The 13,116-nt window shown below is 40.8% G+C and overlaps 1 protein-coding gene across 5 annotated transcripts in view; it reads right to left on the reverse strand.

The window, feature by feature from the left end:
• The window catches only part of NFATC1 (nuclear factor of activated T-cells 1), a 116,269-nt gene continuing 103,955 nt past the window's right edge, over positions 803 to 13,116 (reverse strand). For all 5 annotated transcript variants that reach the window (XM_021386527.1, XM_021386524.1, XM_021386522.1 and 2 more), the window contains one exon: positions 803 to 3,349. In XM_021386527.1, coding sequence (XP_021242202.1) covers positions 3,300 to 3,349 — 50 coding nt within the window. In that variant the 3' untranslated portion in view covers positions 803 to 3,299. The remainder of the gene's footprint in view (positions 3,350 to 13,116) is intronic.

The following is a 13,116-nucleotide window of genomic DNA, read 5'->3' on the forward strand; positions in this document are numbered from 1 at the left end:
CCCTTTTCCAGGAACCTCATCAACAACAAAGCTCATGCTGTCCACATGAGGAATAATATCAGTATTTCCAACCCACAATCAGGGAAGCAGAGAATTCTGACTGATCTCTAAAGAGCTTGGCTGTATCTGGGTTCTAAGAGGTTTGAAGCATATGTCTCTCCTTAAATTGTGAGGGATTGAGCAGTGGACTCACTGAAGCCTGGTGTGATAGAGTGAGCAACATGTGTCACCCTATACTCACAGGAAAACAAGTGCAAGGCAGAGGAAGGTCCTTGTTCATTAAAGACTTGAATACACATTTGTGCCTTCTCTCGTGGTGTGGAAGGGAATTCAGGGAGTGTCACACATCACACTGGTCACATGCACCTCAAAGCAAGTCATCCTTCTCTACCTGTCTGTGAGCAGCCCTCCCTCCAGCCTAACCAAAATGTCTCTTGAATGTGCTGCATTGAAGAACGCAGATCCAAAGCCTACCCTTAGCAACCCACACATTTCAGAAATAGTTCAAGGGAGAGCAAAAAAAAAAATGCTGTACAAGCAGTCTACACAGATACAAGTATTTTGCTGCATACGGTAGCTTGTTTTACCACTTAAAATTCATCCAGAGTGCTCTTTTTAAAGTCAGAATTACCTATGGCAAATGTCTTTTTGAACATAACTGTAAGGGCTGTGCTTATATTCAAAGCATTGTGGCTTTTTGGTTTTGCTTTGTTTTCAAAAGGCATCAATGAAAACTGTTTTCATAAATTGATATCAACAACCATAACACATGTTTGAAAACAAGATAGTCTCATACAGGAAATATTTTTGCTTTCATTTTATTTTATGAATACATATACAAGAGATGCATAATCTTCCATTTTCCAGGCTTAAGGGTAACAGTTTTTTTTTTTTCTTTTTTATATATATATATAGGTTAAAGAAGAAAATAAAAATAAGGGTGAAGGAGATGCAACATATTCAAACCATACAATTGAAAACCTTGCTAAAATTATTGCTGAAATGCAAACATGGTGGAGGATGTGTTGGCGTGTGTCATCCTGTACCAAAAAAGCCTCACCCACGGTATTTATGCACGTGAAAAAAAAAAATGCTTTGGCGTAACCAGAGATTCCTCCATGCACACTTTGTTGACATTTTTGAAATACTGAGATAATAAAATCTGATAATTGTATCATACATCAATTTCTTTCCTTGGCAGCAATGTCTTTAAATGCAGGGGAGAATAAAGAAGAGTCTGTTGACAAGAGACTTTTCTTCCATACTAAGACGGTTATATTAGCAGGATGCAGAAGGATGCAAACAGCTTCAAATAGAAGAGATGGAGATATATGTTTATATATATGTATATAATGTAAAAATTCAGATTTTATATGAGAAAGGAAGACGTGTCAAGATAATGTAAAATGAACCACTCTAAGACTAGCTTCCAGCAAAACATTTTGCTTTATTGGATCTATTTTCTAGCTACAAGTCAAGCTGATGTCTGTCAAGCTTTATACTTTGCATATGGCAGCCTATAAGAAATGTTTCATGCAACGTCTACAATGGTAAATACAGGGTAAATAAGTGGGATTAAACAGGTGAGCAATAACAGACTATAAGGACCAATAACAGCATATTATGTACATATAGCCATATTATATTCTCATGTCTTCACAGTAATGTGCAAATATGACAAATATGGCTTTCATTTTTTTTAATAAAGAAAGTAAGACAGAACTATGCAGAATAATGTTTTTAAATGCTTAGTAGGGTTTCACCTTTTTGTGAAACCTGTTCAATCTTTATCGTGTTATGGTTAATGAGTCACCTCAGCACGGAGGTGCAGTTCAGGCCTAGTTCCAGAAGGGGGCACAGATTCCTAAGGCACAATATTCATGTTAAACACTTTTAATTTAAGTCATGCTATTTTATTTATTTTTATTTTTTGGTTATAGGAAATAATAGGTTGTTGCTATTTATATAATAAGCAGTTGATTGTAAAAAATACAATGTTGAAGGCTACACTACATGCCTATCTGTAGCTTCAGAAATATTAGCTAATCTGAAAACACACTATACAGCGCTGCGTATTAAACCCTTGTGGTTTTTTGGTAATATTCTTTTTCATACATGTAGCAGAGAATTATAAGGCTTCTGCGGAATAATAATATTATAACTGAACAAATATTTTACACTCTTCTATACTGGTATTTACAGTTACTTTAACTCATAATTTGCCATTTGGTATATAACAAGTATTTTGTATGCATCCTTCTTGCCTATGTAAAGTGCTTGCTTAACTGCATGAGGAAAGAAAATGCATACCTGCTTTAGGTTCAACAAGCCCTCAAAAGAAGAAGCGGAAATATTTGTTGTGGATCTGAAATGCATTATCAGAAATTGAAATTATTGCTAAACTCAGTGCCCTCACCAGGCAATCATCTATATTATTTGTCATATATAAATATATGCATATATACTAGTATGTATGTACATGCATACACATTCATCTATCATGTAATAGATAGATTTCAATTTTTTGTCCATCAACCTTTTTTATTTTGTGCTATTCAACTCACTTGTGCTACGACTGAAGCTAGATTAAAATTAAAATCTTAACATGCTACTACTAACAATCCTATGATTCATTAGCACATAAAGACAATATGCTAAAGAAAGCTGAGATGATGACAAATGAAGAGAATTTGAAATGCACCGAGAATAAGGCAATAGGCTATACATTACAACAATGAAAATGCAAAGAAATTCTGGAATTCATAACCACATCTTGCTGGATAGGGATTTCACTCCCTACTTTGCTGCACAGTCTTAAGCATCTTTACAATGTCACTCTCCAGAATGCAAGCTCTATAGTTTCTATACCTACCAACACTTTTAATGGTAGCAAATTCAAAGCTTATTTAAAATGCCCTGATGCCACAACCTGGTAAAATAAGGCACTTCCAGGGCTCTATTCCAGTGGAGCCATGCCAAAAAGATCAGCACTGGGAAGAAGCACTCAAGAGTTTGCTGAGTTTTCTAGTTTTGCCCCATGAAACGCGCCGTCTTGGAGTATACTCCCTCCTCTTTCTTTTGAGATGATATTCTTTAAAGCTATTTCATCAGTTGAAGTTGAGGAACTACTTCTTTGTAAGCAAGAGGTAAATCTTCAGTTCCTGAAGATTATTCAGTAACGTGGAAGATCAGAGTGCTACCAGGTTAACATCTGCAGTTTTTTCAGAATCTCTGCACTCGAGCTGACATGCCAGCTAAGTCAAAAGTGTGTGGATTTCATAGTAGGCCCGTACGGAAAGCTATGAATGGACATTGGTACTGGAAAGGTCATTCCTTATAATTTCATTTACTGTAAAGAAAGAAAAAAGGAAAAAATGACTCGATTAGCATCACACTGCTGCAGGAGTGTCTCTTCAGAACTGCCCTGCAAACTTGCATCCACTTGATAGTTTCAGTGCAGCTCTGAACATTAAGCAAAACATCATGAAATAACTAGTAAAGGCTGGTCACAGTGCAAAACAGCAAGATTAACCGAGGTTATTAACATGCAAAATACAGGGTAACACCAGACGTCACAAGAACAGCAGCATCCTAGATCCTTGATTGCATCAAACATATTTAACATTTTCAATCACTTACATTTCCTCTAGAATTGGCTCTGAAAAATAAAGAGAACCACAGGAAATCACAGAATCATAAGAGCCCTTTGGAATGTATGTCATTGTATGTGCTAATGACACAGAACTGCCAACTGAACAGGGCATTTGAGCAGCAATGACTAGGTAGAATACGATTTCACATGCTGATTTTTTTCCACTGTAGGCTGGCATTAAAAAAAAAGAGAGAAAAGAAACTCACGTGTGCTCACCCATTCCCCATAGCTGGTAACACGTATATATACATGAACTCCTTTCACAGTGCCCAGCACACATGGAAATACAGTCTTTGCTCCCAACTGCACAGACAGGTAGGAGGAGCAAGCACATTAAAACCCTTGGCAAGAGTTAGAGAAGAGATTAAACAAAGCCTACTATCACAGCATCAGACAGTCAGACTGCATCTCTGCTGATAAAGTGATGTTTTCTTTATTCAGAAGTTTTCTTTCATTCTTTTCTCTCTCCCCCAAAGATCATCGAGCAATACAGTTTCCCACACTCACATTATTTCCATTTATCAGCTTGTGATTTTTGGCAGATGGACAGGAAATGACAGAACCTGGCAAAGGCCATCTACAGTGGACTACACAACATCCCTCTTATTTCCACCCCACCTCCCTGCCGTGACTGCCACCACCTGATTTACATGAAGATAGACAAAATGCCATCAGCAATGCTATCACCGCTTCTGAGTGAGAGATGCCGGGAGTGGGAAACACATGTTCATGTCGTGGAAGTGCCACGGAAAAGCCCAAGTTTTCCTTTGCCTGTGGGCTGCTGTTCACAGCCATCTAGATAATTCCACGTGTTTACTGGAAAAGATTAAGTTTGCCTAAAACCAACTTCCTGAAACAACTGGTTGGTTTTTATTTTATATATTTATATATATATATATATATATATATTCTTTTTTTTCCTGCAGACCTATTGCCTATTTTGTAATTTTAGCACATGAATCCATCAGGATTAGTGTCACAGGTCCTGGCCAATGCAACTGCTTCTGCCAATAGCCATACTTAAGAAAGGAAATATCAGTTGCATTTGTAACTAACTACATATTTATGGCAGCAGACTAAGAGCAGCATGGAAATGAGATGTAAAGACAAAGCAGTTCATGAGAGTGTTGTAGAATTTATCTTTAGTATTGCTGAACAGGGGAAACAAATTTAAGCAACGAGACGTTCCCTGTGACAAAGACTGCCCTGCCATCCAAACACAGCAAAAAATGCTACCCCATTTATGTGCTGCAAGGTGTTGGACAGCTTCCTAAACTGAATCTCTACCTGGAACACAAACAGTGCACATTTTCTGTGGGATGATTCTTCCGTGATGCTTTTGTAAAGATAGATTCTTTGGGTATGAAGCAAAACTCACAGTGCTATCTTTGTGCTGAGTGTGGCAATGAAAACAAATCCTCATTTGGGTCAGTCATTATTACATTTTTGCTAACTTCACATCAAGTTTCTGATTTCCAAGTTTCAGGGCAATCATCATGTGAAAGTAAGTATCACTACTGTGAGGAGAGGGAAGTGGAGAAACAGGTGATCACCACCACAGACAGCGTTGGCACTCAGGTATCTCAAATCTCAGGCTAAATGCTTGGACATAAGCTGAGGTGCTCTCGATTCAATAAAATTCTCACATATAATATCCCCCAGCCTAACAGCACAAGATTCTCCCTGTTGAAGTGTTTAGAGAAAGTATTTTGGAAGCAACTCGGTGACACTAGCACCTAAGAGCTAAAAGTACATCACCAAAACCAGCTTAGGCCCTTAGAGGTGGCCTTTCCAGCCCTGCTAAGTGCCCTCAGATGAACTGTCACTCAAGCCCTGTGGGAGACATGACTTACTCTTGAGGTGACATGACTTTTCATCTGGGAGCCCACCTGCCTTGGTCCATTACTCACGCTCCCTCCAGCTCTCAGCAGCCAGATAAACCTGTCACCAACTTGTAATTTGGTCATTGATTCCAACAGGATACAGATTGGATCTTTGGCTTTATCGCTTATTTTTATTATATACTTTATAACAGGTGATTTTCTGCTGTCTTGATGAGTAACAGTCAAGTTTGATGTTCTCACATAACAACATCTGACAACTTTTCAGCAGCAGTCACTACAAAATGTCAGTGTTGAACTGAAGTGTAGCCACTGCCACCAAATCTCAGAGAGTCAAATTAGCTATGAGCACACTCAACATCAGCTTCATCCACATTGGCTCACAGAGAGCAGGGCTCAGACACAGGTCACAGCTGTTTCTTCCCCTTTACCACTGTTGTGCTTAAGATGCAAAAATTCCCAACAACAAAGTGGAAACAAAGTCACAGAGATGGTGACAAGGTGCAAGCCCCAAGTGAGGGAACAGGTAACACAGCAAAGCAGCTGATACTGTAGAGGCAGACTGCTCACAGAGAGTGCTAAACACAAGAGCTGAAAGGGGAAGTGTGCCTAGAGCGGGCTTCCCCACACTGCCCACCAAGGCACCTGAAGCTGGAAGGAAATCCCTTCAGAGGCGGGGAGCCTACAGAGCAGGCAGCGGGCACATGTGGGGTGTGAATTGGGTGAGGCTTGCTGGGCTCAGCTTGAGTGATGAAACCTGCCTCCTCCAGCACTCCCATGAACATACTCCACTCTTACCCCAGATCCGACAGACAGAAGTTGGGCTGAAAATGCAGTTTAGTCAAAATTACATGAACATTTGGGTTACATTCCTCAAATAGTTTCAGCTTCAAGATAGAAGTGTCTTCAACATTTTTTTAATTTTGAATTTCTGGAAAATTTACTTCTTTTATACTCCAAATTTTATTAACCCTGCTGGATGTTAAGGGAAATGTTTTATCTGGAAATTCTGCTACTGAAAGATTGATTTTTTGAAACATCCTGTATGTCCATCTGGCCTTTATCTGACAACAGCCAGAAGTCAGTTCTTCAGGAAAGAGCACGGGAACCAGGCATGTGTCCAGCGATGCTTTCTCTAACACCCTTACACCTCCTGACTGCTGGAGGGCTTCAGGAGCAAGAGAAGCTCTGTGTCCCTGTTTCTTTGGAACTTAGACGGGCTTTCTTCCATGAAATTCTCTAATAGTCTTCCAAACCTCTTTCTGGCCTTCATGGTTTCCTGCAGCAATGGGTTCAGTGGGTTCCAGTTGAAGGATGTGTTGATGGAAAAAGTACTTCCTCTTGTTTTAAGTTTGCTTCTTGATAGTATCGTTCATATGCCATGTGAACAAGCTGGTTGCTTCCTGTTCAGCACTGCCTTTGCCATCCATCACTTCCTTTCCCTGTAGTATCCTCAGGGTGCTGTTTGGTCCTGTAGGACCAAGAACTAAGAAAGGTAAAGTATACTGTTGATGCAGAGAAAATAATTTATATTTTTCTCTTTGCTCCCACACTACTAACAAAATATTTATTAAAAAAATCAAAGGGAGTCAGCTGCCTTGAAATGATCTACGTTTGGCTTACAAACCTATTACTGTAACAGGATTGTGTGTGAGACACAGAACACTGCATTCAGTGCAAGCAACATTTTGGCCTGGGTTTGAATTTCCTTTCTAAAGCAAATGCTGGTCTTTGATTCAGCAGCTGCTTGCGTACATTCGTATCTGTAGTACCATTCCAAGAGTAGTTGTGTTTTTCAACGAGTGTAACATTTTTCAAAAAAAGGTGGCAAAGTTTTTACACTCATTTTAAAAACATAAACAGAGTATTCATAACCCTCAGCATTACTCTCAGGGGAGGCGACAGGCATTGTTGCTTTTGTCGCTAAAACCTACAGTTCCCCACAATGCCTTCCCTCAACTGATATTTTCCATCACCATGTTCAGCTTTTCCACTGATACAAACTCAAGAAGTAATAGTGCTGAGAAATGCAGGTAACATGTGACCTCTTTACCTGTCAAGGCGTCTGAAAGCGGAACCTTTCCTTTTCTAAACAGCAGATGCCACAGTAACAGGATGTGGTGAGCTGTTACACCACATTTTAGTTTAATAGGGAGGATTTTTTTCTTGCCTTTTTCTTTAAAATGCCCTTGCAATGGAAATTTTTGCTTCACTAATTAGCAAAATCAGTGCCTTACCGATGCAACAGTTCCTGCACTAAACAGGGCAACCACATATATCTGAATAAATCCAGATTCCACATATAGATGTGAACTTCAAGGAAACTGAATATTTTTAATAAAATAATTGTTCCTTTGAGACCCAGTTCTGTCTTCCAGCTCAGATATTAATCCCACTGAAAACAAAGAAGTTACAAGGTCAGAGGGGCAAGAAGTGGAGAGAAGCTACAACTGGTGAGCTCTTCGGGGGTATACAAAGATGAGAGTCTGGAAGACTTAGCCATGTGTCATTTAATACTCCTAAAGGAAAATGTTCCCAAGAGCCTGAAAAGAAAATGAAAGGTAATCTGAGAGACATGATCGAAACCACAACTGTAAAGAAATGTACCTACAATTTTGGGAGGGAATGCTGGCACTCTGAAAACACATCCTATCTCTGTCCACGTTGCTAACAGTGATAATCCCTCTGGCTGCACTCTTGAGCTTCTGCACTATTAAGCTATCAATATTCTTACATGGAAATATATCTACCAGGCAAACATCAGAGAGTGGATAAGCACAGGTATTCCTCTCCCACGCTTTGGAAGACAGTGCAGCAGCACAGGCCTCTACTGCACTGTCCTGAGGAGTTGTCTATGCTCCAGTCTGACCTTCCTGCAGCTCCCATCTTTCCAGGCAAATTAAAGCCTAATTTAATTTAAACAAGAAGCAGGTCCTTTGCTAACTGTCTGAAATACAAAAGTGCTCTCTATTCACAGACGTTTTCATCGAAAAAAAAAAGAAGCCACCTTTTAAGTAATCTTGAGAGAATTCTGGAAGAGAAACTCTGATGCTAATATATATCTTCCACTTTCACCCATTATCTTTCTCTCCTTTCTTAATTAAGGCTCCAGCGTCTGGTCAGCATGAGCCTCAGTCTGTTCACACATCACACACCAAAGATTCTGAAGTCAATGAGCATCTTTTTGTTGACTTCAATCCACTTCCACAGCGTTCCAGAAAGGTTTGGACAATGAGTATGCGTAATGGTGCTGAGGGCTGTACTTAACTGTTGCACTCCTTTTCAACAGCACACTTTGCTTGCATTCAAAATAAATAAGTAAATGCACAGCGTACTTTGCTTTGGGCAAGAAGCATTTTTTTTTCAATGACATCATTGCACAAGTATAAATTAATGATTGGGACACAATACGACAAACTAAATGGAGTCCTGGGGTCTTCTTTTGTCCGCTACAAAAGGAGACACAGACTGATATTGTTAATACAGTCCTGTGTGAAGACACAACCAGAATGACTCTGCTCCCATGGGTGTGCAGCACTGCACAGGCGTGAATGTTTCACATTGCCGGCCTTGCTGCAAGCCACAGGCACTGTCGTCGTTGTGTCTGCCTCCTGCCTGTACTGCACAGGACTCAGCCAGAGACTGTCAGGTCACTGGGAGAAGAAGGAAGTCCAGTGGAGGCTTCCAGAGGAAAGGCTTGAGGGCTCGTATTCATTGGGAGAGCTTCTGCTGTTCTCCACTGCATTCTTCTTTATGCAGTGTGATAAAGGTGAAGCCTAATGGCACTGAAACATTTGGAGCACAACAGACACCTTGTGATTAACAGTACCTGCACATCTGCTTGTTCCTGCATAGATAGCAATGGTGTACACTCAGTGCTTTGAAGGCCCTCTTCATTCAGGATGAGTTTTCATAGAACCACAGAATGACTTTGGTTGGAAGGGACCTCAAGGATCATCAAGTTACAATGCCCCTGTCGCAGGCAGGGTTGCCAACTGCTAGATCAAGTACTAGATCAGACAGCCCAGGGCCCCATCCAAGCCGGCCTTTAACACCTCCAGGGACAGGGCACCCACAACCTCTCTGGGCAACCCACTACTCTCAGTAGAAAACTTACGCCCGATGTCTAATCTAAACCTCCCTTCCTTTAGTTTAAAACCATTCCCCCTTGTCCTATTACTATCTACCCATTTTAGTTTCTCATTGATGGAAACAGCCAAGGCACCTCCACAACTGGCAGACCAACCTTTCCTTGTTACTTCTTGCCCACCTGTGATCACTATAGACCACTGTCTCCGTGATGGGGCAGAACTGAAGCAACGGTTCAGAGGCAGTAATGCTTTCTCACCAAAAAGGAACAAAAAGCAACCTGCTCTGCTCTGACTGGTGCACTTCTCATGGAAAATACAAATAATACCAGCTGCATCTTTCAAGATACATGTGTGAAAAGCCTCTGTGAATAATACTCCACGTTGCTCAAATGGGCAGAATTAAGCAATCAATGCAGTGCCGTGTTTGAACTCCATGGCCTGGCTCTGGTCAGACTGCATCTATGTGTCACATTTGAACAATCTTCAGAAAAGAGGAGCAGTGCAATATCAAAACTGTCTCATTTTTGCCCCTTTCAACAGAACCTATTAGTGTTAGTCAAGCCTTACAACTACAGAGGCTCCTAGGCCAGTGATATCTTCATGTACTGCTTTGCATAGTGCAGACATACCCCTCAATGCTTTGAGCTTCCATTGCCTTCAACAGTTCATTGGCCACAAGTATCGTGGAGAAAGAACCATGTTTTCCTCTCCGTTAGGCACAGCTCTGAACATGCTGTCACTGTACCTGTAGCATAGTATGACATTCACTTTGATGTCTTCAATTACTGCCCTCAGATTTTTGACAAACGATGACACACCTTGCTCCGTCAGGCTTCTGTGCTTTTATAAGCCCCTTATTTCAGACAAAATGCCAAATATTAGCATCACTTAAGAGGAATTCAGACTCACTAAAGAATCCACATCACATGAGTAAAATCCTACTTTTTATCAGGGTCCCTGCTTTCCCTCTACTAATAAGCAGCTCTTCTGACACACAAAAGCTGCAACAGAGAATACAGACTTATTACTTAAGTCATTGAAAAAAAGAGTTGTCTTAGAGAATTTCCATTTTCAAATCTACTATTATACTATGAATTAAAGAAAATTTCAGAAAGGAGAGAGACAAATTCCCGAGATGCCAGTTTGACATGCAAAACTACAGATCGTATTAAAGCTTACTGAATTAAAACCGAAACTAAACAAGTCCTGTGAAGCTATGGAAAATATAACTTCACATGTTCCATAAGAAGTCAGATCTTGTATTATCTCAGGTGTCCTGGATGTGTTAAAACCTTAAACTTATTTTTATCTGTTTAATCGTAATAAACTACCACCACAGGGCATGCTATTTTTGGAGACTGAGAATGGGACAGTGGAGCAAGTGAGTGACAGCAAGTAGCAGGTTTTTTATAAAACACGATCCTCCCATATGAATGTAGGCTTGACAGGATGAAGGGCATTGTTGTGCTTAACAGCCAATAACATGGAGCCACTTTCCTACCTGCTCTGTCCTTTGCCTTATTTATCTCATTATCTCCAAACAATGCAAAATCTCCCCTGGCTACTGTTCTGTGGAGGGGTAATGGGAAAGGATCCTCACTGCAGTGTGGTGACAGCACTGTGTGGCAGTATTTTGACTGTGGCTTTTGACTAGGTGCCCAGACTAAATGGGTCTCATCACACCACACACTGGGTTTGGATTGTTCATCCCTCCCTTAAGCAACCCCACCAATGTCCTGCACTTCCTGTTCTGCACACACTTAGGGCTGAATCCCTGGCTGCTGGTAACTAACACAGGAACCAGCAGAGATGCAGTGATTCTCAGAACAGTGGGGTCTAAACCTTATCTTGTTTTTATGGCATGGCTCACTGTTTAGCATTTAAACCAAAGAATCTGAGTCTACAGGAAATTTTACAGCAGCTCTCACTGAGGCTATCGTAGTCTGGAGCTGCCGGGGTTTGGGCTGTGCAGGGTCTGCAGGACTAGCCCTGCTATGGTACAAGCCACATTTGACACACACATACACGCACGCATGAAGCAAGGGCTGGGCAACAGCCCACATTTTAACCAAAATTATGTGTTTACGTTCCTAAGAGCATCTGTAAGGGAAACAAAACAGACATGTTTTACATTTTACGCAAAATTTCCACACGACAGAAGAACTATGCAAATACTACCTAAGGCAGCCAAAACCTGAGGTCAGTATTGCTGGAAGCTTTGTGGGTATGAGAGAGGAAGAAGTAAGGAAGAGCAGACACTGTTTTGCTAGAAACAACAGAAATTTGCCCCTCTTGTGTGAAACACAATAATACAAACTCATCGTCATGATCAGCGTTACTTTCCAGTTTAGTACCCAACAGTAAAATAATACTGTTAGATGCTGGTGCTCAAAACTTACGAATCATGCCCTGAAGCATGACAACAGCGTATTCAAAATCGACAGAAATTTAAAGCAATTCTTCATTTGCCTGTTCTTAGCCTCCAGTCATCTCAGGCAGCATTTGTCAAAGCCCAAACACAGCAAAAGGAAACTTCCTTTTCTTTTTACTCTCATATTTCTGATCCCATCCCATGATGGTACCCCCCAACGGGCAGACAACTGAGCTGAGGGCAGCACTCAAGACTCAAGGCCATCACAGCACACCAGGGCTGGAAGAACAAGGCTGAATCCACCTGGTGGTCCCAAAGGCTGGCAGGCAGCAAATGGAGAGGGGGCAGCAGGTCAGGACCATGCTGTGAAGCCCTGAGCCTGGCACAGGAATTGTCTTCCAGCGAACCTCCTTCCCTACAGGGTGGGGGCCTTCAACATGCACAGATCAGCCCTCGGTGCTGGCCCTGGAACATGCTGCTCTGAGTTGCCTGGCTCCTCCTAAGCACACTCAGCTTGAGAAAAAAAAATGAGGCTGCTGACATACTCAGGCACTTGGAGACATTTTGCTCGTCATTTCTGGATCAATTTATCATTTCTAGCATTTCCGTTTTACATCTAGATTATGCACTGAGAAAGGTACTTTCAGTCTGGTTTATAGAGCTTATCAAGGAATCTTCTACCTCAGTGCTACAAAGACAGCTGAGGACAGTTATGTTAAAAAAAGAACTGATTTTTATTTCTAGGTTTCACTAGGAAGGGATTTCTCTGAATTTAGAAAGAATGACAGATTAGCTTTAGAAAAAAAATCTGGAGGTACAGTAGGAAAATGGGGAGCGAGAGAGGCTCCAGAATCTGAACTCTGATTTCAGAGTTTAAAAAAGCCAAAAAAGACTGAATTTCCATATTGATTATACAATTATAAATCTTTATAGAAGCATTTCCAAAACCGCACATGAGCAATTCATCAAAGCGTATTAGGTGCCAGAAAAGTTGCATTCAATATAAAGGAGTCATTAAGTTTCTTGTAATTGCACATTACTGAAACTTTCATTAGTTCTAAATCAAATAAATGGGATGTGCACATATGCTCTTTAATTGACTTTATGGAATAACACCGTGGCCCCTTGTGATCATTTGGAATCTTCCAAAATAAGCCACTT

This window comes from Numida meleagris, chromosome 2, assembly GCF_002078875.1.
Source record: "Numida meleagris isolate 19003 breed g44 Domestic line chromosome 2, NumMel1.0, whole genome shotgun sequence".
Lineage (NCBI taxonomy): Eukaryota > Metazoa > Chordata > Aves > Galliformes > Numididae > Numida > Numida meleagris.